General features: G+C 37.4%; 1 protein-coding gene across 3 annotated transcripts in view; it reads right to left on the reverse strand.

The window, feature by feature from the left end:
- The window catches only part of LOC131060731 (ABC transporter A family member 1), a 233,622-nt gene that overhangs the window by 21,190 nt on the left and 185,541 nt on the right, over positions 1-26,891 (reverse strand). For all 3 annotated transcript variants that reach the window (XM_057994085.2, XM_057994086.2, XM_057994087.2), the window contains 6 exons: positions 11,476-11,555; positions 11,262-11,369; positions 11,022-11,172; positions 3,181-3,317; positions 2,986-3,060; positions 2,527-2,824 (listed from right to left, as the gene is read on the reverse strand). In XM_057994085.2, coding sequence (XP_057850068.2) covers positions 2,527-2,824; positions 2,986-3,060; positions 3,181-3,317; positions 11,022-11,172; positions 11,262-11,369; positions 11,476-11,555 — 849 coding nt within the window. The remainder of the gene's footprint in view (positions 1-2,526; positions 2,825-2,985; positions 3,061-3,180; positions 3,318-11,021; positions 11,173-11,261; positions 11,370-11,475; positions 11,556-26,891) is intronic.

Genomic DNA, 26,891 nt, shown 5'->3' on the forward strand with positions numbered 1-26,891 from the left:
GTATGTGATGTACCCTTCTTGTTGTCATCATATATTCAGTGAGATTAGCCTATCATTCCGACCCTCGTAGTCTAATGAGGATGGAGAGAGGATCCTTTGAGAGATGCAGCTTCTCCAATGGTCAGAGTTTTGTAGGTTTGGCTTCATTTGGACTCCGTATGCATTACTTAGTATTTATAGTAAGTCAGAGATGCTTAGAGGGGGACCTTACTATTTTTAGTAAGGTGTGTGATCGTATGCAGCATCATCAGCTTAGGCCCTAGTTCAGACGGCACTTAGAGATATTGAGTAATTATGGAGATATTAATGTTTATTTGGCCTCAATAAACATTAAAGGTTTAGAAGCTTATATTATAAAGTTATAATATAACTTTATATCACAACTTAAGTGAGGGTCGTGGCATCATGAGATGGGGCCATTTTGAGTTAATTAATTGGGCTCATTTATCAAGGCAATTATTAAATGACAAAGTGCACATATTATATTCATTTAATATCATTAAATGCAATTAATGGCTTTATGGAGAAAATCGAACCCTTTGTGGAAATTATATATATTGCCTTGAAGAATTTGAAGGGAGGATTATGCTATTGAAAATTGTTGATTTCTTGGAGAGGAAGAAACCTAGGGTTTCAGACTTCCAGACCATTGGAGAACATGCAAATCTTCAATGCATTGCTGCTCTGAAGTAGTTAAATATCTACTGAATTGCAGTCTATAGGGAGAGCTTCACTCACAAGTTTTCATTGAGCGAATTGGTGGAGAAATTCTTTGTTTTTTGTGCTAATCATTGAATCTACATCTGCTAAACTGAGTGACTGAATTTGTGAAGGGATTTACCACGTGTGGCATCAATCCCCAACAGCCGTACATTTCCAGTTGTAGCTGTACCATGTGCTGGCTGTACCATTTCAAGAGGTACGATTTCATGCTTGCAGCTGTCAATAAATTCTAAGAAAATTTAGAGAGGGGTCGCAGGGGTGCAGGAAGACAATACACAGCAACCAAAGAGTACATAGACTTCAATCTGAGTGCTGGCACATTTTCCAAGGCAGCCGTACACCTCCAGCAGCAGTTAAAAGACAAGGGTTTTCATTGCCAAGCAATCCAATTTGTCCAGGTATGGTGTATTATGAACAGCAATTGAATAACTGAAGGAATACATAGTGCATTTGCAGCTGTTAGTTTATTTGTTAGTTGCAGGCCAATTATTTGATGATATGTCCCTTTCCAAGGTAATAGTAGCTTGCATGCCAAATGTTTGCATAAATGTCTTTTGGCTGTAGGTCCACATTCTAGTCTGCAATTCATTTATAAGCATTGAGAGAATCAAATAAGTCATTTATGCATTGAGTGTTTAAGTTGGTTACAGCTGAAAATCATTTGCAAGCCATCCTTGTGTCAATAACACGCAAGGTTATCAGTCTGAAACACAGAACAGCAAATCTAATGTTTGTATGTGAATTGTTTGATATAATTCCTTGGGCCATAAACATCAAGAAAGAAATCAGATTTCATTACAGCGGGTTCAAGGGTTGAAGGACAACTGTTTGACGAAACATCTATGAGACTAACCTGAAAATTTTGAGGCCAGAATAGTTAGATCTCGCAGGGGTTCCTACATTGTATTGGGCATTGATAGTTCGAGCTTTTGGCGCAACGGCAAATGATTCCAACAATTGGAATCAGAGCCTTGAGTCACGGGTTCGAGTGTCCTTGCAATGGGTACTGAGGCTCAATTGTTGCCGATGGGGAGATTGTTGACTTGGTGGTCAGCACCTCCTTGGGGACTCATGACATGGCTTAACCACCTCCCATGGATCGGGTTAAATCTATCGTTTGTATCAGGTGTTGATAGTTCGAGCTTTTGGTGCAATGGCAAACGATTCCAACAATAACCACCAAAGTATAATAGCTATTAACCAAGAGGTTTAAATAATCCATTATCTCTGACTTAAGAGCCCATAATTATTTATTTACTAACTATGGTATAACGTAAACTCTAACAAAAGAAAATGACTTGACATGGTAAGCAACTAGGCATAATTATTTATTTACTAACTATGGTATAACGTAAACTCTAACAAAAGAAAATGGCTTGACATGGTAAGCAACTAGACATAATTATTTATTTACTAACTATGGTATAACATAAAATCTAACAAAAGAAAATGACTTGACATGGTAAGCAACTAGGCATAAAAATTGAGTGAGGAACACAACAAGTACATAATTAGATGCATCCATCTCAATCTCAAAAGGGTTATTGAAAATCAGGTGATGCAAGCACTGGCAGAGAACACTGTTTACATTTTAATTCTTCAAAAGCTTTCTACTGTGTAACAGACCAAGTGAAAGTTGCTTTAGCATCAGCTTTGGTAACTTGATTTAATAGCCAAGTGGTTTAAGAAAAATGAAGTACACAAATCTTATTGAAATTCTCCAAACCCAAGAAACTACAAGGTTCTATAATAATGTAAAACTTTGCAGAAGAGAAGCATTTGATTAAGGGAAATTAAGCATACCATCACGGGACAACTGTTCTGATAACTGCTCACTAAAAACTCCATCAGTGCAAGGACTATTTGTGATAAGGGCTTGTACATATTCCTCATGTCCTAGCATACTTCCTGCAGCTATGATGATATCTTGTGATAGAGTGGTTTCTGTTAAAAGATTAGATGGGCCAGCATCTGATCCTCCAATACAACTTTCCAAATCACTCAAGATGCTTCTTGAATGGCATGGGAAATCAAATAACATATCCTGTACCAGACTACACAAGTTATCTAGTTCTATCGTACTAACATCCATAGGTTTTACCTGCAATAACATTAGAGGAAACACTGATCAGATTGATATAATTAAAATAATACTGATTTTATTCAGTGATGATTGCCATGATGTTAAACGACAAAATGGTACATAGATACCTTAAACCAAATTTTCATTTTATTATCTTAAAATATCTGAGATAAACAAACCTCCAATTCAAGATAGTTGCCAAAGCGTGTTTTCAAATGCTGAGGGCTTCCAAGACAACATAATTGGCCTTCAACCTAAAGAAGCCAGTAAATTCATTTAATGCAAATTGATTTAATTTGAAGATAATATACACAAACCCTAGAAATAAAGTGAATATTTAGATTTACACAGTAGGAAAAACATTATGAGTCTACCATAATTCCAATGCGTGTGCAAAGTGCCTGTGCTTCATTCATGCTGTGGGTTGTCAAGATGACTGCTGTTTTCCCTTGTCTAGTTGATATACGGGAGATGACATCCCACATAAAGCGTTTTGCAATAGGATCCATACCTGTATGGCATCAGTCGATATCTAAGCATGTTTTCTTAAGAAGGTATTGCTTCTCTAAGTAATGCAGCCGAAATGTGTGACTGATTTTAACATTCAAGAGCCTCCGCAAAAGTGGTAAGCTACTATTCAAAAATGAAAATAATTTCCCAACCATTGAAATGTAAAACTTAGAAGACATATTACACAAAGTTTAGAAATGCTTAACATTATTAAAAAGTCATGTGTCCAAGAGATACAAAACTACAGCACAACACAGATGCAAGTGATAATTTATTTCCTCATCTACTGTCACTTTCCCTTATATAACCATGCTTAAGGCTTGCTTTGCACCAAATGCTTAAAGAAAAAAATGCTGTAAATAAAGAAAATGTTTAAAAATATACTTAACATTATTAAAGAGAAAAAAATTGTGTTAAACAGATCTAAAACTGCAGCAAGATACAGATGCGAGTGATAATTTCTTTTCTCATTTACTGTCACTTTCCGTTATATAACCATACTTGAGGCTTGCTTTGCACCAAACAGCTTTACACTTTTCTAGCAGATCTGTTGCTACAATACCACTAATAACTATAGCATTTTTTTTTATATGTGCAGTTGTTCAATTTAGCATGAAAGATTTATAATCTTCAAATCTTCACCTGAGAGGGGTACACAACAAGACTCCATGACTTAGCCTTCCATAATTGCCTTCTCTTATATGCACTAATGGTTCAAGCAGGATTACATATCCTCCCACAATGCGATGACTATTACTTTATATTCATGAATCATAAGTATAACCATTAATAAGCTTTACTGGCCAAGGGAATTAAATTTATGGTAGTACAGTAAAAGAAGTTAATTTTTAGGAATTTAGGTCCAAGTTTATATATAACATTTTCAAAATAAGTTGCTAATATTTTGCCAAATGCCACTGTATGTTATTTGGCATTATGAAGAACTTAAGGTATCTCAATAGAAAGATGTTCGGTGTTAAAGAGCTGCACATCAGATGGAAGATACTAACAACTCTCTCATATGGACTCATATTTTATTGTATACAAGAGTGGATTGTTGCCTAATATAACTCACATAGCCAGCCATTCGGAAATATGACATAGAGATGTAAGGTATAACTTTTATCTACAAAGTTATCCTGCTACATCAATGAAATTACAGGCACCAATATTACCACTTTTAGAACTACATATGTTCATGTCAAACGATAACCTCAATTTTACGCTTCAGAGAGATTTTGTGCAGCATTAGCAGGACAGTCCTTCCCTATATCCATTGTATTCTAATTCCTACCCAACAATGTCATTAGCTTTCCGACCATACTCGCATTCTGACTTTTGTTATGACAGAACATCATATTAGTAGTTGTTATCATGAATTATGTTGATTTATTTATTACAGATCAGATTTTGTTCTATTAAGATTAATTTCTGTATATTGATAGCATGTTGAATGACAGGTGTTGCCAATTCAAATTGTGGTTGCAGGGACAAGTGGATGTGAACAAAGGCCAGGTGATGTCATTGATGATGATTAAGGATGTTGACACCATCCTGATCCAAAACTGGACGATGGCATTCATTGCATTCCCTTTTCCTACATGTACTTTCATAGTTGTTTGATGTTGTTGGTATGATCATGAACAATATTTGATGGTTTGGTAAGGGTTATCAACTTATCATTAAATTTTTGTTGTTTTGACCTTTTAGATGTTAGCTAAACATTGCAAGATGAGTTCCTGTGACTTGGATGTTGGTTCTGGGATTGTTAGTGTTAGTATTTTCTAATGTTCTTAGTTTCCAGGATGTGTGATCATTATTCAGTGGTGTCTTTGTGTGGTGACAGGTTTTGGTTGTTACTTGTTATGTTAGGGAAGTATTAAACCTATGCAAGGTCCCCTACATTATCGTGATAAGTTACCAAGGGCCTACGCTCATTCTTAGGAAGGAGTTTTTTCCTAAGGGGTCCCTCGACCTTGGAAAGCCAAACGAAAGATTTAAATTTCTACTAAGGCTTATAGGGGCTTGTGTTCAAATGTGTTGGTGTAAATTATGTCTCATAATTACACTTTACTTAAGTTGACTTAGGGTAATGCATTTCATTGTAGTTTGCACAAGAGACACTTAGGGAAGTGTGCACATAGGGAAGTTGTTTGTAGGAGAAATTCCACCTTCAGTGGGTGATCCACCTATTGTGGAATATTTTATCATTTCTCCTACCTACCCTTGTTTCTCATTGAGCCACATGTCATGATCATGTGCTCACATATCCATATGGCCTTGCCTTTATAAGCAAGCTCATCTTCATTGTATTGTTAAGATCCAATTGATCATACTTTGTATCTTGATTAGAATACAATTTGTTCTTATCAATATTTTGTCTCTCTTGTTTGTGCTATTCATTGAGCTCTTGATCTTTATTGTTTTTGACAAATTCTTACATGGTATCAAAGCCATGGGGGCAATCATACATATATGAAAGTGATTGGGAAAGGATCTATTGCTATTGGGGATAACTCCTTCAATGATGTGTTGTGTACCTGATTTGACAAACAATCATCTTTCTATCTATCAGATCACTCATGGGGCAACAAGGAAGACTATGATTCACACCTGATTCAGTTATCATTAGAGACTTGGAGAGTAGAGCTATCATTGCAACTGGGGTGGTGGATCATGCATCTCGGTTGTACTCCTTTTCAGATTTTGATCCTATTGATGAGGTTGATTCTTCACATGATGATCACACTTATTGTGTGGATTCTGATATCGAGGAGAACTTTGGTTACTTGAACTTAGGTGTTCTCACATGTGATCCAGTTCTTGACACTTGCATTTCATCTCCTCATATTGATCACATCTACTATTGCACCTGATGATGCAAATGTTGCTATAGTTTTGGTTTCTTGTGATTCAATGTAGCAGGATATACCTTGTCTTCCAGATATAGTTCCATGGGATGACTACTTGACAGACATTGCAGGTTTGTTTGAGGAGTCCTACATTGCAGATTTGGGAGACATCATTGATGATATTCATCCTCTCTTTGATGGAGATAATCCTTCTTCAGTTGTTGCAAGGGAACTCTCTAACCCTCTTGTTCATTCTCTACATGATCATTCTTCCGAGGTTGACATGATTGTGGATACTTACGTACAGCATTTGGAGGAGGTTTTTCTATCCTTAGAGGAGACACTTGAGTCTTTGGATCATGTTCTACATTCATCCTCACTAGATCTTGGATTGTCCTTTTCAACAGTGTGGACTACCACACCTGATTTGAAGGGGGCAGCTTTTAGCATCAACATGGGGACACTTGAGCTGTTTTCAGAGACTCCATACATCTTGAGGTTTCTTCCTACATCTTCCTTTCATGATTGGGGAATCTTCATGGATACACCTTTGGTTTTGTTTCTTCCTAAGGGGAGGAACGTTGTTCGACGATCGTGGAGCAGTTTCTTCATTCAGTTTCGAGCTTCTACCATTGGTGCACATTCTACATTGAGGGGGAACTACTTGGTCTCTCTTCTTCTCTCTTATGGGGGGGACTTTTTCCTCACATGGGGTTTTGTCCTTCTCATTCTTCTTTGAGAGTTCTTTTGTATTTTCGTCTCTCTTTTGGGGGGGAGTTTTTTCCCATGTGGTTTTCTCTCTTTCTCCGTTTGTGAGAGATTGTATTGCCTTTGTACATAGGTACCTAACATGGCCTCATAGCCAGGACCCATCTTCCATTGTTAACTTGAGTCTAGATTCCCCTAAGTTGCACTTAAGGGGGGTGTTGGTGTAAATTATGTCTCATAATTACACTTTACTTAAGTTGACTTAGGGTAATGCATTTCATTGTAGTTTGCACATGAGACACTTAGGGAAGTGTGCACATAGGGAAGTTACTTGTCGGAGAAATTCCACCTTCAGTCGGTGATCCACCTCTTAGGGAACATTTTATTATTTCCCCTATCTACCCTCACCTACCCTTGTTTCTCATTGAGCCACATGTCATAATCGTGTGCTCACATATCCATATGGCCTTGCCTTTATAAGCAAGCTCATCTTCATTGTATTGTTAAGATCCAACTGATCATATTTTGTATTTTGATGAGAATACAGTTTGTTCTTATCAATATTTTGTCTCTCTTGTTGGTGCTATTCATTGAGCTCTTTATCTTGGTTGTTTTTGACAAATTCTTACAAAATGCAAGGTGGAGGGTTCAGATTAGAATTTTAAAGTTAAATAAAATTCTCTCTAGTAATAAGAGCTCTGCAGGCAATGCTTAGAGAGGACTAATTATAAATCTTATATAATTAAAAATATCTATGGAGAAAGGCTAAGTAATGGAAAATTGAAGAGAAGACTTATGTTAAAGAGGGGAAGCTCATGTAGAAAACCACACCTACTTCAACCTTAATTTAAATTAAGTTTGAGTAAGCTTGGTTCAGGCAGGCATATCATTTAAGGCAGCTGTTAATGTTTCATTTGGTTTTGTTTTCATCTTTTTCATTCTTGGCAATGCCATATCAAATTTTGGAAGAGGAAGAGAGAGAGTTAAGGGCCATCCAAGACTTATTCTTCAATATTACCTGTCACACTAGAAGTGCCTATAATGGCACAATTGCATTGACAGATTAGAAAATATGTTTTGATGGCTCAAATGTGGAATTTGGGGGAATTGTTTGGGGCTCAGTTTTTCACTGGGTTTTTGCAGTTCTTTTTGGTGAGACCATGAGAGAGTTCTGGATTTGCATTGTTTACTCTTGGGGAGAACTTGGAGGTTGTTGGAGGGATCTTCGCACAAAATATGGGGAACCATTTTTGGAAATCTTAGGCAATCACATCCTCGAAAGGTCTTCTTAGGTTCAAGTCTCCTGAATTTTAGAAGCTTGTTAGGTAAGCTGTTTCCTGTCAAACTTCATTGCTATTCGAATATGTCATTTGGAATTAAATTTCTCAAGTACTATTCTTGGTTAAAAGTAAAATGCAAATATCAAGTAAAAACCTGATTATGTTGTTATTGTGAAATCACCAAAGAAAATTTGTATGTTGTCTTAGAAGTGTTTGAAGGCTGAATATTAAATAATGACTCTAGCATGCAGGGAAATAAATGCAGATGGGGTTTCAATTTTATGTGATCTACTTGGCATATTATACCTTATAGTTTTGATTTATTTGAATGCCCAACTTGTATAGGAGTTGCTTTTACAGAGGGAAAAACTGTATTGTACAGTAGTCGCCTGTTAGATATTTGAATCCATCAGATGTGGGCTTGCAAGGTCGACAGGGCTGGCAACATGACTGTGCCTGGGCATAATGGTAGCCATGTTTAGTTTTCAGCTGTGATAGTTGCTTTGGCTGAATGTGTTGGCATTACAATTGTCATTGAACAATCTTGCTCAACCTCCACACTAGGGTTTCAAGAATATACAAATAACAAGAATAAAAGCTCTTCTCAAGAACTCCTTTTATAGGCACTTTTAGGGTAACTAAAATAATCTCTCTTTTATTTAAGTTTTCCCCTCAATAATAAAAACAAACTTTTCAAACTCTTAATTTGATATTATTTTTAATCCTTATTTTCTGAGTCACCTTTAATATTCTTTTTTAAACAACCTTTTAAATCACCACTTTGTACCACATGCCTAGTAATATTATCAATTTTGGACCTCTTATAAAAACACTGTGTTGGCCACCTTTTAAAATAGATGAATAAACATAAGTTGCCTTTTAATTTTCCATCTAAAGTGACCTTTTAATTTAACATTATTTTCAGGCCAATAATAAGTCGCTTTTATTTCTCTATAACAATTCCCTTTTTTTCATAATTAAATTTAAGTTGTCTTTTATTTTTCACTTGACAACTTAAATATATAGTCATTTAATTATTTCCACACCACCACCAAAGTTACAAAAAAATAATAAAATGAACCAAATATAGATTCTAACCACACCAAAATATTCTTAACCTCTCTGGATATCAAACATTATGAAAATTAGTGCTTTACAAAAATAGCAAACTTTTCCAAGAAGTGTGGAGAGCTCCAAAAATGTCAAAACTGCATTTGAAAAATATCACTGGATTCATCTTGATCTCCTGAACTCATTGCCACTATTAGAATTCCTTTTTGATAAATTTGTCGATCTCCAAGATTCTTGGAACACTCCACAAATGTTGGAATGGGCTGAAAAGAAAAATTGCATTGTATTTTTTGTGAACAAAATCTATTGATGCTGGCACTCCTCAAACATTGCACAAACACTCTAGAGTAGTGAACAAACAATTGAATCTCCTCAAATCAGTAAACAAACGGCTTTGGATAACTCAAAGAGCAAGTAGTGATATATTTTTGGAAATACTCCAGCCATATTGATCATGATCTGAGGGCATACAAGAAAGAGGTGTGAAAGAGGAATTGGTTGGTCAGATAACCCATTTTTGGAGGCCCAAGGAGATGTGATAGAATAGACTAAGAGAAAGTTTGAAGCAAGGGCATCAAGTCACAATCTCCAGTTGGTTTTGATGGAAGCCTAGAGATGTAGATTCTTGGTCATGAGCACTTTGGGGGTGGTTGGGCAAGACATATTCACAGAGCTTCTGCTAGATGGAATGACAAAGTTGACATTTTCAAGTTGGCTGCTGCAACTGGAGCTACTGGACCATCTAGTCCATTGTAGCCCCATGGGTGGCAGGATCCCACCCCTCTTGTTTGTAGGCCACTTCTTAAATCTAGTTAAGCCCAGTGATCTTTTTTGTAATCCCTTATTATACCAACTAATTTTGTTGTTAGCAGGATCCCAAATGATACACCTCTTTTGTATATCAAATGATTTTATTAGGTATATAATAGCTTTCTTGGATTGAGATTTATTTTAACACTATATTAGTTTGGTATACCTTTGCTTTATCTTGTGACATTATTTTATAATTTATATGATATGTTTCGGCAGATCCCTATACCCATGAACTTGTACTAATAAATGTTGATCCCAAATATGCACTTTTGGTCTTCAACCATGATTTACTCATCATCAATAAAGATATGAATTATGGACAGAGATGAAATGAAATGATTATCAGTGCCAACTTATTATCAAGGAATGTTTAAGAGTAAAATCTACTTCCAAACATACAGAGGTAATTGAATACTCAATGCAAATCTTAACAAAAAAATGAAATCAATATGAATTCTGTATGCTCTCTAGAAGCATAAATTTACCGAAAATGATTAGCGACGGTAGCTAGTAAGGCACCATCTATTTTTAACATCCAAGGCCTGAATAAAATGAAAAATGTAAGCTCCTAATGTGGTATGCCTGTCAGTAGAGAATCAATGTCTGATCGTCATGAAGCTCAGTCCTTCAATGAGACTAGTTCTCTATTTCCAAAAAAGGGTTGCTGAACCTTGGCAACAAATTTAGAGATAAGAGCAGTCAAGTGAAATATAAAAGATAGCATTGTTAACTCTGTTGACATGTCACTTCTATTTTTTATTCCACAATTAGATGAATAATTATGTGCATTAAAGAAAATATTTAGCCCAAACGTTAAAATATTACATTGCAGATCAATTCCTAGTTTGTTTGGGTATGCAAGCACTAACTGTAAAAGTAAAACATTTCCTCAAAAAAAATTATAAGCTAATGTAATATAATCATTATTTATTTTAATGGAACTCACAAAAAACACAAAACATATGGTTGAAAACTACTCACCTGTTGAAGGTTCATCTAGAAAAACTAGAGGTGGGTCTCCAATCATTGCTATGGCCACTGATAATTTGCGTTTGTTACCACCACTGAGAGAGCAAGAAGGTTTGTTCACTTGTGGCCATAAATCAAATTCTGTCAGCTTGTCTTCAACAACCTGATCGAATGTATGATGTGATCATGAGAAAAACAAGAGTTGCATATGCATGGAATTCTAAAGCATACACTCCAGGCATGATTTCATACTTTATCAAACTTGGATTTCGGAACTCTCTTTATCCTAGCATAGAGCTCCAGGTGTTCTCGAACAGTAAGCAACTCAAGAAGAGCATCAAACTGGGGGCAATATCCTACCTGCAAATGCATTAAATCAAAACAAATATAACCTTTATGACTAATTACCATATGAAATCAATAAGCATAATCTAAGAAGCTCCCAAATATTAGGATTTGCCTATACTTGTTGATGTGAAGCCTTTGGATTTGAAAGAATATCCTTGCCAAAAATGTATGCAGTTCCTTCTGTTGGATATCCCTCACCTGACACACAAGATTGACTATTTATTAGCAAAACATCTTAAAGATCAAAAAAATGTAAGGGATGCTGATGATATCGTTTTATTATGAGCACAATTGCAAGCAAGAAGGAACATGAGGGAATTATCCACAATTGATCATGTTGTATACTTTATTGTATTAGGTATTTATATAATCAAATTATATTAAAAGCTTCTTTTGGGCAAAATTAAGCTTCTAGATAAATGGAAATTTCTAGGAGAAGACACATAACAATAAGCTTCTATAACAACAAATATTAAAGGTAGATACATAGACATGTGAAAAAATTAAGAATATACAATTAGAATACAATATAATCCATTTGACTAATATAATCCATTTGGGATATCTATTGGGTTGGAAAGGATCCTTTGTGGCCAACAAAGTACATGGTAGATAACTGGTGTGGAGCAGTGCATGTTAAACATCAATAAGAATATAGGCAAAATATCTAAAACAGTATCATTAGGATGAGAATTAACATCATGTACGCATTGCTAACAAGGGAAGATATAACCTCAAATGATTTTCTCCAATCTGCTACAAATTAAACAGGTTTGAGCTTATATTGTTGCTTATATCTAGGGTTTTAGTTTTATTTACAGGGAAGCTTCCCCTTCTGATTCATAGAAAGGGTTTGCCTTACAGGTTGGTCCATTTTCTGTTATTCTGAAAGGGACAGATTAAAGTGCTAACAGTTTTTTGTGCTCACCATGAGGCATGGGAGAATTCAGCTCACCCATTCATAGTAGCAAATGACCATCCATGGTGGAAATGCTCCTATACTTCAGCCTAAGATGAATTGGATTGAACAGATTAAGAAGATAGTTGGACTGCTTGAGGAGGTTCCTTTTCTATTATAAGAAGAACCCCTTTGGTGAGTTGTTGTTGCAATTTTGGATGAAGAAAAAAGAAAAGCAATCATAGTAGCAAGAAGACTGGCAGCTTTTCTTCTGAATAATCCAAATTGGAACTATAGAGTTTTGGCAATCACAATTTATATAAGGTCACAGCATAAAGGCAATTCAATTTTTAGCAAGGAGACACTTCAAGAAATAGCTAATCACCAGAAAAACAATGATAATCATCCTCCTCTACTTTGGGGAAACACCACTAGTAAGTTGCCCTAGAAGCACATCATGAGATTCCACAAGGATTGAGAAAAAGATTTCCAGAATTCTTTGATGATGGCAGTCAACATCCCAATGAGCATATTTATATGTTCACAACATGTGGTATATTGGGTATTGCATATGAATATGTAGCAATCTGATTGTTTGTAGAGACTTTGGTGGGACCATCTCCAAATTGGTTACAGCGTCTCAGTATTTAGTTCAATTACAAGCTGGGAATTGATGACTTCGAAATTTCCTACATGATTTAAGCCAATGAAGATAGCCATATTGTGTTCCTCAGCTTCCATCTGCCAACAAAGACGATCATTAGATTATGAAAGAGTTTATTGCAAACTTCAACTGCCTAATCAACTGGATCAATTGCACCTTAAAGCCTTCTTCAAAGATTTTTCTAAGCTTCTTCCACAACACTTTTTCATCTGACATTACATTCTTAATCAAAATAAAACGGACAACAAAATTGATGAATGTGCAAGAGAATGAAATTGAATCAAAGATGTGTGATAAGGAAGGACTCAATCAAGCTTTCTTGTTCAAAGTTTTGATGATCCTTTCTTGTATAAGCTTATCAATGATGTCAATATCATGAACAGGAATATGCCTCAAAATGTTTCAATGTACATTCATAACAATGAGGTTTTTTATTTAGAGGTCGAGCTTGGAGTATATAGGTACCATGCCAACTTGTATCAGAATGAAAAAAAAATCATATGTCAAATGAGTGACAAAAAAGTTACAAAACAACCTTTAATACAAACATATTGATTGAGTTTGATAATAGATCTTCCTTTAGTACCGAGGAAAGATTTGTAGAGTTTTCAAATGTTGATTGCTAACAAGGTTAAATAGTACAACATAAAAAGGATCACATTTTTTTGTTAAGTCTGATGATGGTTAGCTACAAACCAACCAAAAAAGAATCATGGAAACATTTTTGAACACTAAAAAATTAGTTATCAATGACTCAAGCAATGACCCCATAGTTCCCATCTTTGAAGATTATTTAGCTAACTATATTTCTTGCAAAATCTAGAATGAATACAACAAATTTCTTGACCACTATCTCTCCCAGCATTAAGTTTTACTGATATTTCTTGTATATGTTTATTGTAAATTTCTCGAAGCTGATAAACATGATGGAAGAAATTGCTGTGAAAGGAAAGGCTCACACAATTATTGTCAATTCAAATGCAAAACAAGGGACTTTAGGTAAACCTCAATGTCTACTAGATGAACCTGATTGCAACTCTATGATGGGATATATTAAATATGAACTTGATTCTGATGAGATAGTGAATGAGTTTCATAGCCATATACTCGACGTCCACAAGTGTTCACAAAATCAGAAAGCTGAAAGGAGTGTGAAAAGTAAAAGAAGAAAGCTGAAAAGAGCATGAAAAAGAAAAGAAGAAAGCCAAGAAGCAGAAAGTCTAGATGGACCTGTTAATGGAGCAATGATATTCTCAATAAAACATCTCTTTCCTTGCATTGTTAAGTCACAGAAAGGAGATGGAAATTTTCCTTTCTTTGCTGGAATTGCTCAAATTTTTTGAGATGGATAAAGGATTGTTGGTTGAAGAACATATCTTTATATTGGACAGAAGTGAAATTACGAAAGTATGTCATACGTTCTCTAAGGAAGATGAAGGTACACAAGCATCTGAAGATCAAAGTTATGTTCTGATTCTTACTACCTTGTAAGAAGACCCGAACTACATATGATATGATTATGAGTCATGCTGTTTTTCCTCTTCCTTTGTGGGACTGTTTGAGGTTCCTTCTCATGTCAACTCTAAAGACTGTCAGCTAACTCAAGCTTCTTAGTCAATATCTTTTTGGATATGGAATGACTAATGCAAGATGTTGAAATTTTTCTTAAAAATCTTTTGAAGTGTTCATAGAGAGATGACAAACATGATCTTTTCTTTGAGATCGACTTAGTTCTAGATCCAATAACTTCTATGTGCATCAATGAAGAGGTATACTTTGAAGGTTTGATAGTTTTAGTCCACCTCAGCTAGAATGCTTTGTCATGAAAGATGCAGAATTGTCAAGTTTATGATAAAGGTTAACTATAAGGGTTTTGTCATTCATGAAAACCTACAATAGAATTGGGCTTCTACAGAGTATAATCAGCAAATATTGCTGGATCCTGTCAGCACAAAATTCTCTGTTCACTTTCAGCCACAAAGCAGTGTTCCATTCTTGTTGCCGGGAATAATCATTATGTCATGTTGTCGTATTATGTTATGTTGTCGTTAGCAATTATGAGTTTCGGCAGTTAGTTAGTCGTCCCGAAGGGCAGTTGGACGCGATGGTTGGTCGCACCCCTTCGGGTATTATATATTGCATACCTTTCCTTCGAAGTAGCATCATCATAGTAGTATCTAGGTGTAATGTTATAAGCACTTGATGTACATGGACTGTTGAATTAATACAGAAACTGGTTCTTTAATATATTTCAATTATGTTCTGTGCATTTACTTCCTGCGTTTAATCGTTTACCCGTATGTGGCAAACAATTCTCACCCATGTTTCCTCCATGTAAACCCCAACATTTCCTTGAGCATTTGTTTACAGTGGGTTTTGTTCACAATTTCCAAGGTAGTTGGCTATCACTATTGGATTCACAACTTGTAATTATGAGTTGCTACTTCTTTCAACCATAAATGGTTTAATATATCCTACTTTGTCTCCCTTCACCAATGCTTGTAAATAAGCTCTTTTTTCTTGCTAATGGCATGTTAAATGTGTTCCAAGTTTCCACATTTCATAACAATTTTCTCACTTTTGGACCTGCCCATGCAATGGCATGCTTCTATCTATAGATTGCCCTTTTGGCTTTTAGTGAAACCTTTGTTATACCCTCCTTTTGGCACTTTCATTTGCTGTTGTCTAAGTCACAAGGTTCGAATTCGACAGCCATGAAATTCGGATGAAATTCGACAAGGGAAAAATTCGAAAAAAAATTCGGATAAAATTCGCCTTCTATAATTTTGTTTATTTTTAAATATATGTATACTTCTAATAAATTATCAGAATAGCAACCCTTGTTGGAGAAAATCCGAGGGCGACCCAGCAGTTGCAAACACCCATGACCCAATAGATACAAAGCATATACAAAGAATACTCACGACCAGCTGAGTTGTGTTTAGAGGCAGATAGCAATGCTTTATAGACGAAATTCGATTAAATTCGACCTTTTTTATAGAAGTTTGAAATTCGATTAAACTCGAACCTCATCCATGAAAATCGCCGTATCCTGTGACTTAGGCTGTTGTTTATTGCTTTTAAATGATTGTACATTTGCTAAAATTATCATAGATGGAAACTAACAACTGATAATATAGCTTAGTTGTTTACCTCCCCTGACCAACTACCAAGTGCTCTGATTCTCCTCCCTCAACTGGCAGAAAATCCAAGTTCTACTCCAAGAGACTTGGAGATGGCAATTGTGGGGCAGCTGGTGCCACTTGAAACTTGCACTGTCCACCCTGATAGCACCAACTCCCTCCTCAAAATCCGGTCATGCTACCTCAGAAATTAGCATCACTGCGGCACCTGGCACTAGAGCGGCAACTGGCACCATGGCGACAATTATCACTTATGTGGTAACTGGCACCACAGTGGCAACTGTCACTAGTGTGGTAACTGGCACCACGACGACAACTGGTATTGGAGTGGCAACTACTTCAGCCCGTGTAGAAACTGTCGTTGGGGATAGTGTCAACAGCATGGCAGGTGAGAGTATGTTCAGCATGAATGTGATGATGTTAGTCATCGTTGGAGGTGATGGTCATACTAGAACTAAATAGGCCTCTGTCAAATCATCGTCTGAACTGGAATGTTCAGGATTGACATTCTCTAGATGACGAGACTGCATTCCCACGCTGAGTTGAATCATGAACTCAATCATCCAAAAAACAACATCCAAACAACAGTCGACACCCATTAGTCAACACTTGAGGAGGTCCAATATACATTTCCATTCGGTTGTGGCTAGAAAAAAATTCTTGAGCCCCCTACTCCCCCTTGAGACCCAAATACCATCGTGCTCTTCCTGCATCAAATCTTGCCTACACACATGCTAGATAAGTGCCTCTTTGTGATGTGGGCTCACTTTCTTGGGTTTCCCACATAGCTCCCCATAGAAGGTATGCCAAGCACTCTGGTGAAGTCAGAGGGCCGATAGGAAATCATCACCAAGCAACCGCGGTAGTCAATAATGGATTCCCATTTGACTTGCTTATACTAGACTACTATGGTGCGCAAGTAGAGCTCGAACTCTTTGGAATCGAAGAATGGCAATTAAACTGCTTTATCCACCTGTGAATGATGAAGCACGGGCTTCAATAGATGACCTTTGTCTGCATTCTACCACCAACTCCTTCCTTCACTTCCTCTAAGATTTTCTTGAGGGAATCAGCTGTAACTATGTCATCATTTATCTACTTTCCTCCACTTGCAATCTAAGGTCGGGAGGATCACTTCCCTTTACTACTACTCGCTATTATTGAGGCTAGTGTTGATAATGAATAACAACCTTCAACCTGGGCTTTCTAATATTTGCAAAGTTTGTTAGAATAACTGTCACTTCTCAAATGTTGTCTAAGAGCTTGCTAGGCTTGTGTCGAAAGTGACCATACCAACTATCCTGAAATTCATACAAATAAATTTTGCCAAGTCTGTCGTAACAATTATAAAGCTGTGATGCTATACCAAGGCCAAAGAAGACTTCCGTACCATGTGCAAAGAGAGTTGCAAAATGAGGTGCCAATATGTTGACCATACAAACTTGTATGATGGTCAAACCAAAGCAAAAGGTGTTGTCTATGGTTGTCGTACATTGTACGGCCTTAAACTCGCCTGAAGGAATTGTACGTTGAAGTGCCAATGTCGTACGGTATGTCTTGAACGTCATACAAGAGGGTTGTTGTAGGGAAAATGACATACGGTATGAAGACCCGAACACGTCATACGGGTATGCTAGAGGTAGGTCGTACGTGTAATGTCCCCACTTTCAAGTCCTCCTGTAGAGTTTCTGCTACTATCTTTCAAGAACTGTGTCAGCCGGTTCAGAGGGGGGTTTTGATGTCACCAATGAGCCTAGAGGATGTATTGGAGTTGAACAACACTTTCTGGAATGGTTTTGAACAACTCATCTGAGACTTACTAGTTTTAGTAAGTGTCAGTTTTGACACTATTTGATTAGTTGGGAGTCTGGCCTAACTTGCTATTTTTAGCAGTTACTATTTATAGTAACCACTATTTCCGAGATCTGGTCATAATTTAGTCTCCCCTCAGCTTCAACATGTAGTATGTTCAGTTTTGGGATTTGTATAGCCAGTGATTGCTTAAATTGAAGATATATTGGCAACTAATGATGTTTAATGTTATTTGAAACTAGTTAAATTAATTATTTAACTAATATTATTTAATTTAATATAAAGTTTTAATATTGGCATCGAGGGAGTTATAAGGTACTGATTTAAAATATTCATGAGGTGATTATCTTTTGGGTGCCAAGGGAGTAAGGTAAATTTATTATTAATTTAAAATGTGCAAACCCTAATTAGGGCATTGGGATGAAAGCATTATAAAAAGGCACTTGGGACCTCATATGACATATACTTGGATTATTTCTTTTCTCTTTGAGAAGCTTGAGAGCTTTGGCTTTCATTTACAGGAAATCTAAGGACGAAAACCCTTGGAAGTCAATGGATTGGATGAAAACCGAACTCAGACGTGAATCCACCCAAGGCGCATCATTTGAGCATATTTGCATGTTTTACATCATTTTCGAGCTTCAACTAGCTAGGGTTTGAAAGAAGGAAAATCTTATCAGCTAGGCTTCAAAGTTTATTTGCAGGTGGGAACCCTTGGAGTTTCTTGGTGGTTTGGAGGGAAAACCAAATCCATCTTTGGTGTGGATTCATCCAAGATTCGCCATTGCACTTCATTATTAGATTGTTGGAGGTTTCAACTAGAAATCTCTCTAGAGGATTTGACAAGTTCGTTCTTTTGAAATTTGTGAAGTTTTGAAGATTTCCTGAATGTTGAAGGCTTGCTGCAGTGACGTGAACAATGAAGCTACAGTGACGTGGGTTTCATTCCTTATCTTGTGGATTTCCTAGACTTCTTTCAAACAGGGTTTTTTGAGAGTTTTGGTGTGATTTTTTGGATTTCCTGAGTGCTGTTCAAATTTCATGAATTTGAGATTTGCAATGTTATTTTCAGTTTTCATGCACAGAAGGAAAGCTGCTGGTCAGAAGATCCTCAGTCATTTGGGGCAGGGTTTTTGAGGTGTTTTAGGAGTTGTGAAGATTGATAGTGCTGTCTTGTGCCATCAGCAGTGAACAGCAGACCTAGAACATAATCGTTTGCTGTTACAGACCTATATAATCATGTTTTGCATATATTAGAGCAATTAAATCTCAGAAGTTTTGGAGTGAAATTAATGTACTCATCACTGCGCTTGAGAGTTATTCAGTTTGGAGAGACAAAGGAAGGATCTTGTCGCTGTTGTGACATCTGCCCTTGTACTAGACACCTCCAGTTTGCTATGACAGACTTATCTGTGCATTTTTTCAATTTGAAAGGTGACTGTTAGGTGTTGAAGGTTGTTAATTAAATCTGGGCAGTTTGGGGAGTTGGGAAGTGGCTTGAAGGCACCACAGACCTGATTGCCCTTGAATCCCTGAATCAATTGAACGTTGGAGAGCTATAGTACATGGATTGATGACTGTCCACTCTTTCACAAGCTGCTACTTTTTCAATTTGAAAGGTGACTGTTAGGTGTTGAAGGTTGTTAATTAAATCTGGGCAGTTTGGAGAGTTGGGAAGTGGCTTGAAGGCACCACAGACCTGATTGCCCTTGAATCCCTGAATCAATTGAACGTTGGAGAGCTATAGTACATGGAGTGATGACTGTCCACTCTTTCACAAGCTGCTACAGGTCTGAAGCCTATATACTTCTTAAACTTTAAGTTTTTATAGTGAATGTGTTGATTGTAACTAGGGATATAGGGGTTCGGATTGCCTTAAGGCAACATCCGAACCCCATTTTAGGACCGGGTCCTATCCTAGGGTAACGTGACCCTATCCTATTCACAATGCCACGCTATGCAAAATACACGCCATTTAACATTGGCGCCAAAAACCAAGGAGGCCGACTTACATTTCAAAGAATAAATGATGCATATAAATAAATGACAATTTGCAAGTCAATCAATCATCAAGTTCAATAAAATACAAGGCGATTTAGCTCTTCTGTGCGAAGTCTTAAGAAGGGTGCAAACTTAAGGAAGATTGCGAACTTATTCAGCTTGGTGCGAAATTGTCCAAGAGGACATAGTGGATCTTGATGCAAGCCTTTGAAGCATACAAGGGACAGATCTGATATGTGAAGATCAGATTCAAGCTAAGTATTGTACTTATATTTAGAGGAGAATATATAATCTGACCTGTGGGTCTTTCATGCTGGGTTTTTCCTCCTTGGAGGTTTTCCTAGGGTATGATTGTTTGTCTGCTGTTCTATTTCTGATTTATGTTGGCTTATTAAACACTGCAAATCTGATTACAATCTAGGGCACAATTAATCTATGTTGGTTTACTAAAATACTGCAAATCTGATTACAACCTAGGGCATAATCAAATATATAAATATGATTAACATACCTAGGGTTTAAAATAACATGGTATCAGAGCTATAGGTGTCATTAACTTCTGATTTTAGCAAATCAATTGTTGCATATAGCTGTTGTTTGTGTTCAGATTAAAGATGTCAGGTTTGAAGGCTGAAGATAGGCTTGAGGGAGCCATTGATTTTTCTGCTTGGAAAGTTCGTATTCTATTGATCCTTGAAGAAAATGACCTACTGAAATTTGTAGAAGAAGAAAGGCTGTCTCCTCCAGAAGATGCTGAAGAGCTGAAACTGTTCAAGAAAGATTCCCTCAAAGCTAGAAGGATCATCATTGAGTCCGTCAAGAATCATCTTGTCACTGTCATATCAAAGTTTGTATCTGCCAAAGAAATGATCAAACACTTGGAAGGGATGTATGAAGTCAACAATCTCAGCAGGGCTCTTGCCCTAAGACAGCAACTTCTAGACATGAAAATGAAAGAAGAAGACTCAATCATAGCCTACTTCATGAAGATCAATGAACTAAAGGACAAGCTAAGCACTCTTGATTGCCAAATCTCAGATAAAGACCTTGTTATGATTGCATTAAATGGTCTACCTGATGAATGGGAACCATTCATTCGTAGCATTGCTGGAAGAGCCGATTGTCCCAACTTTGAACGTCTTCAATCTGATTGCATCGAAGAGGAATCTCGAATTGAGGTAAGAGGAAAACTCAAGAACTCTCTCAAAGATAATCATGTTCTCTTATCTAAATCTAGGAAAGGTGGTCATTGGAAGAAAGAGAAGAGAAGCAAAGATTTTAGATCCTCCTCCTATGATCCAAGGAAAAAGTCAAGAGATTCCTCTCACATTCGTTGCTTCAGATGTGACAAATATGGTCACTATGCCAGAGATTGTCAGAATGACCCAAAGAAAAGGGAAGCCAACTTAAATGAAGTTGCCGAACAAAGTGAAGACTACCTTCTTATCTCTGCTCTTTCCAGCAATGTTCCTACGGATAGCAATACGTGGATACTTGACCGTGGTGCCTCCAGACACATCTCAGGATTTCGTGAGCATCTCTCAGATCTGATTGAAAAAGACACCAATCTTCATGTAGTAATCGGTGATGATGCTCGATACTCGGTAAAAGGTTCTGGCACTACCTCTTTAAAACTAGATTCTGGTATTTCCTTACAACTCTGTGATATTCTCTTTGTACCTGGTATTAAAAGAAATCTTATTTCCATTTCGGCTTTAGAAGATAAGGGTTTGCAAATAGCATTTTCTGAAGGGAAAGTACTCGCTTGGCCTAAGAAATCTAATTTCAAATCTACTCGTATTATTGGAAATAGATGTGATAGTTTATATAAACTTGTAGCTGATCCAATTCAAGCTCTCATTCATGAGACCCCTGAATCATGCGAGCTATCAAAGAAACGGGACTCGGACTCGGCTCGGACTCGGCAAGGCCAACTCGGACTCGGACTCGGGACTCGGCATCAAACTCGGCTCCAGACTCAGCTGGACTCGGGATAGTGAAAAACTCAAGAAATTTAGAGATTTTTAAATATTTAAAACCTGTTTTAGACACCCTTTATTGAATACACCTTAAAGACACAATAACATCATCAAACTCGGCTCATTTGATTACATACACAAGTATACATCAATCACATAAGCATAAACGCAAATTGTAGCTGAAGAAAATAACAAACATAGATATATAAATATTGTCAAATGTATACAATATTACAAAACTCATGGAATAAAAAATCCATGTCATCATATGATCATCATCAAATGTTTCATACAAATACCAAAGGTAAATACAACGACAAGTCTATGGCTCAGAGGAGCCTGCAGGCTCCGGCCCCAGCCCCCTGCGAAGGCGTCTAAGGTAGGTCCTGGATGATTCGACTGCCATAGCCGCTCCCCGTGACACCATGCCATGCTCACCAACATCAGGAACATCCGTGTCACTATCTGCCTCTGAATCTCCTGTCTGTGCTCGTGCTCTCCGCTCCTCCTCTGCCATGGCTACAGTCTCAACCTCTATATCTACCTGGTCGATCCAATCAATGTCAGACTCGGAGGTCAAATTTTCTCTACTTCTATCGACGCAGTTTCCCCCATATTTTTCGACGGGGGTTTGGGGGCAGCGCCCCTTGCGTGCTCCCTGTCCCGATACAAGGCGAGGTCGAGGGGTAGCGCCCCGCGAGGCCAAAAAAACTTATTACAAGTCTGAATTAGGGTTTCTTTGAGAGTCTTCCTTAGGGCCTGGTTTTGCTCTTGTTGCTAATTGGGTCTTGCTTGGTGAGTGAGTATCATTCTTGAAGGTCCAAGCTAGGTCAAGTTGGTGAGTGATAAAGTCTGGAATGTCATCCTGATCTTCAAATGCCCTGAAATTTGGCTAAGTCTGGAATGTCCTGATCCTGAAATTTGACTAAGTCTGGAAAACTGAAGAATCCTCCAAAAACTAAATTTTGCAATATAACTCCTTATATCTTTCTTCTTTCTTATACTTAAATGTTATATTCCATAAAATAATCCTGACGGAGAGACCAAAATGTCAAATTTCGCCCTTCCAAAAAAACTTATTACTTTTTAAAATGTTTTTTTTTTTGTCATTTTATTAACCCAGCCAGTAGCCGAGTCTAGGGCTCAGGACTCGCCGAGTCTGGCGATTTTGAGCCAAAATCGCCAACTCAGCGAGTCTGGCGAGTTTACTCTCCAGACTCGGCCGAGTCCGAGTCCGAGCCCCTGGGACTCGTTTGGCCTGACTCGGACTCGGACTCGCCGAGTTTGGGCGATTTCGGGCGAGTCTCGTTTCTCTGGAGCTATGGCATAGAAGATTGGGTCATCTTCACTTTCAACCTCTTCCCACTCTCGGTAAAATGGTCAAAGGTATGCCTAACCTCAGTTTATCTCATGATGATGCTTGTAAAGGTTGTGCAATGGGTAAGAATGTAAAGAATCCCTTTCATAAAAACGATAGTAGGGCTAAAGAAAGGTTAGAACTTATTCATTCAAATTTATGTGGTCCTATGTCTGTAGCATCTCCTAGCGGTTTCCTATATTATGTTATCTTCATAGATGATTTCTCTAGGAAAACATGGATCTATTTTCTTAGAACTAAAGAGTCTGAAGAAGTCCTAAACAAATTTAAAGAATTCAAAGCCTTAGTTGAAAATACTACAGGAAATCGAATTAAATGTTTGAGGTCTGACAATGGAGGTGAATACACCTTAGGTAGCTTCTATGACTTTTGTGTTAAAGCAGGAATTAAGAGGGAGTTTTGTGTTCCCTACAACCCTCAACAAAATGGAGTTGCTGAAAGAAAGAACAGGACCATTGTTGAAGCTGCAAGAGCCATGATACATGATCAGGACTTGCAACCTTTTCTATGGGCAGAAGCATCCAAAACCGTAGTTTATATTCAGAATAGATGTCCTCATCGAGTCCTAAAGGATGTGACACCTGAAGAAGCCTTTTCTGGAATCAAACCAGACATCAATCACCTAAGAATATTCGGAAGCCTTGTGTATGTTCATGTGCCTAAAGAAAAACGAACCAAGTTGGATCCATCTGGAAAGAAAGGCATCCTAATAGGATACAGCGAATCTTCCAAAGCCTTCAGGATCTACATTTCAGGTCAAAGGTATGTTGAGTTAAGTAGAGATGTAACTTTTGAAGAAGATATTGCTTTCAAAAGAACTAAAGGTTCATTAACCAACAATAATGATATGGTGATGGAAAATCAAGATTCAATTGTTGATGCTAACCCTGAGTTATAGGAGGAGTCTACTGATCTTCCAAATCAGGAAGTACAGAATGACTCATCAGAACCCATGCAATCTACCGATATTCCTCAGGATATTGTGGTCTGCAAGAAGAGACCACTTTGGGTTAGAAATACGATTCAAGATGCTGAAGGGTTTGCTGCTCCCAAAGGAACCTTCAGAAATAGCAAGAGTGTCCAAAATCACGCCAACTACATTTTTGTGATGTGCAATATAATTGAGTCTGAACCCCACAATATCGGAGAAGCTATGTCCCATCATGCTTGGAAATTAGCCATGGATGAAGAGTATGGGTCTATCATCAAGAATGATGTCTGGGACATTGTACCCAGACCCAAAGGTAAGTCTGTCGTTTCTTCTAAATGGTTGTTTAAAATTAAACATAATGCTGATGGTAGTATTGAAAAATATAAAGCTAGATTTGTAGCACGTGGTTTTTCTCAAAAGGAAGGAATAGATTATGAAGAAACCTTTGCCCCTGTTGCTAGATATACCTCTATTAGGTCTATAATAGCTATTGCTGCAGCCAAAGGTTGGGAGCTGCATCAAATGGACGTTAAGACAGCCTTCCTTAATGGTGTCATTGAGGAGGAAGTCTATATTGAGCAACCAGAAGGTTATGTAATCCATAAAAGAGATTCTCATGTTTGCAGGTTGAAGAAAGCCTTATGTGGGCTCAAACAGGCTCCTCGCGCTTGGTATGAAAGAATTGATAAGTACTTACTAAGTTTAGGGTTTTCCAAGAATGATGTTGATGCTAACATTTACTTGAAAGTTTATAATGATGAGATGCTTATTTTAGTTTTGTATGTAGATGATTTATTTCTCACGGGTGAAAATAAATTAATCATGAGATGTAAAAAGGAATTAGCCTCAAAATTTGAAATGAAGGATTTAGGTCTAATGCATTACTTCCTAGGGTTAGAAGTATGGCAAAGAGCTAATGAAATCTTTCTAAGTCAGGGAAAATACACTATTGATATTTTGAAAAGATTTAGAATGATAGATTGTAAACCTATGCGTACTCCTATGGAATCTAACTTAAAGAAGTTAAGTGTTTCTGTAGCTAACTCTGATTTTGCAGATCCCTCTGAGTACAGGCAGTTGATTGGCTCCCTGATGTACCTAGTCAATACTAGGCCAGATATCTGTTATGCGGTTAATGCTCTCAGTCAGTTCATGAGCTCACGTAAACATGTTCACCTGGTTGATGCCAAGCACATTCTAAGATACCTACGTGGCATGATTGGTTATGGACTGAAGTATTCACTTAATACCCCAATTCTCCTGAAAGGCTACTCAGATTCAGATTGGGTAGGAAGTGTCAAGGACAGGAAAAGCACTTCAGGCATCTGCTTCAACTTGGGCTCCGCGGTAATCTCTTGGGCATGCAGAAAGCAATCTTCGGTAGCATTAAGCACTGCAGAAGCTGAGTACATTGCCACATCTGTTGCATCCAGAGAAGCAGTGTGGCTTCGTAAGCTCCTTGTTGGATTATTTGGTCAAGCCAATGATCCCACCACCATTCATTGTGATAATCAAAGCTGTATAAAGATGTCAATAAATCCTGTATTTCATGATCGGTCCAAACATGTGGAAACACACTATCATTACATTCGGGATATGGTGCAGAGAGGCACCATTCATCTAAAGTACATTAGCACAAATGAACAGATTGCTGACATCCTCACCAAACCTTTATCCAGAGTGAAGTTCAAGTACTTCAGAGATAGACTTGGTGTCATAGAAAACGGAATCCTAATTGAGAGGGAGCTTCAATCTCAGTGACTATGTGTAGCACTTTGAATCATTCCTTGTGTGTGTGCAAGAATGAATTACATCCAATCTATGCTTGTGTGCTAGATGGATAATTGTAATAATGTAAAGACCCACTGGTGTATTACACTTTCTATGCTTGTGTGCTAGAACCATCCTATGCTTGTGTGCTAGGTGGAAGATGTAATTCTATGCTTGTGTGCTAGATCCATTCTATGCTTGTGTGCTAGATGGAACTTAAAGGTTCAGATTATGTATTCTCCTCCTCCCTAGTTAAGAGGGAGTGTTGATTGTACTAGGGATATAGGGGTTCGGATTGCCTTAAGGCAACATCCGAACCCCATTTTAGGACCGGGTCCTATCCTAGGGTAACGTGACCCTATCCTATTCACAATGCCATGCTATGCAAAATACACGCCATTTAACATTGGCGCCAAAAACCAAGGAGGCCGACTTACATTTCAAAGAATAAATGATGCATATAAATAAATGACAATTTGCAAGTCAATCAATCATCAAGTTCAATAAAATACAAGGCGATTTAGCTCTTCTGTGCGAAGTCTTAAGAAGGGTGCAAACTTAAGGAAGATTGCGAACTTATTCAGCTTGGTGCGAAATTGTCCAAGAGGACATAGTGGATCTTGATGCAAGCCTTTGAAGCATACAAGGGACAGATCTGATATGTGAAGATCAGATTCAAGCTAAGTATTGTACTTATATTTAGAGGAGAATATATAATCTGACCTGTGGGTCTTTCATGCTGGGTTTTTCCTCCTTGGAGGTTTTCCTAGGGTATGCTTGTTTGTCTGCTGTTCTATTTCTGATTTATGTTGGCTTATTAAATACTGCAAATCTGATTACAATCTAGGGCACAATTAATCTATCTTGGTTTACTAAAATACTTCAAATCTGATTACAACCTAGGGCATAATCAAATATATAAATCTGATTAACATACCTAGGGTTTAAATAACAAAAT

The sequence above is a fragment of the Cryptomeria japonica genome, chromosome 10 (assembly GCF_030272615.1).
Source record: "Cryptomeria japonica chromosome 10, Sugi_1.0, whole genome shotgun sequence".
In the NCBI taxonomy this organism is placed as follows: domain Eukaryota; kingdom Viridiplantae; phylum Streptophyta; class Pinopsida; order Cupressales; family Cupressaceae; genus Cryptomeria; species Cryptomeria japonica.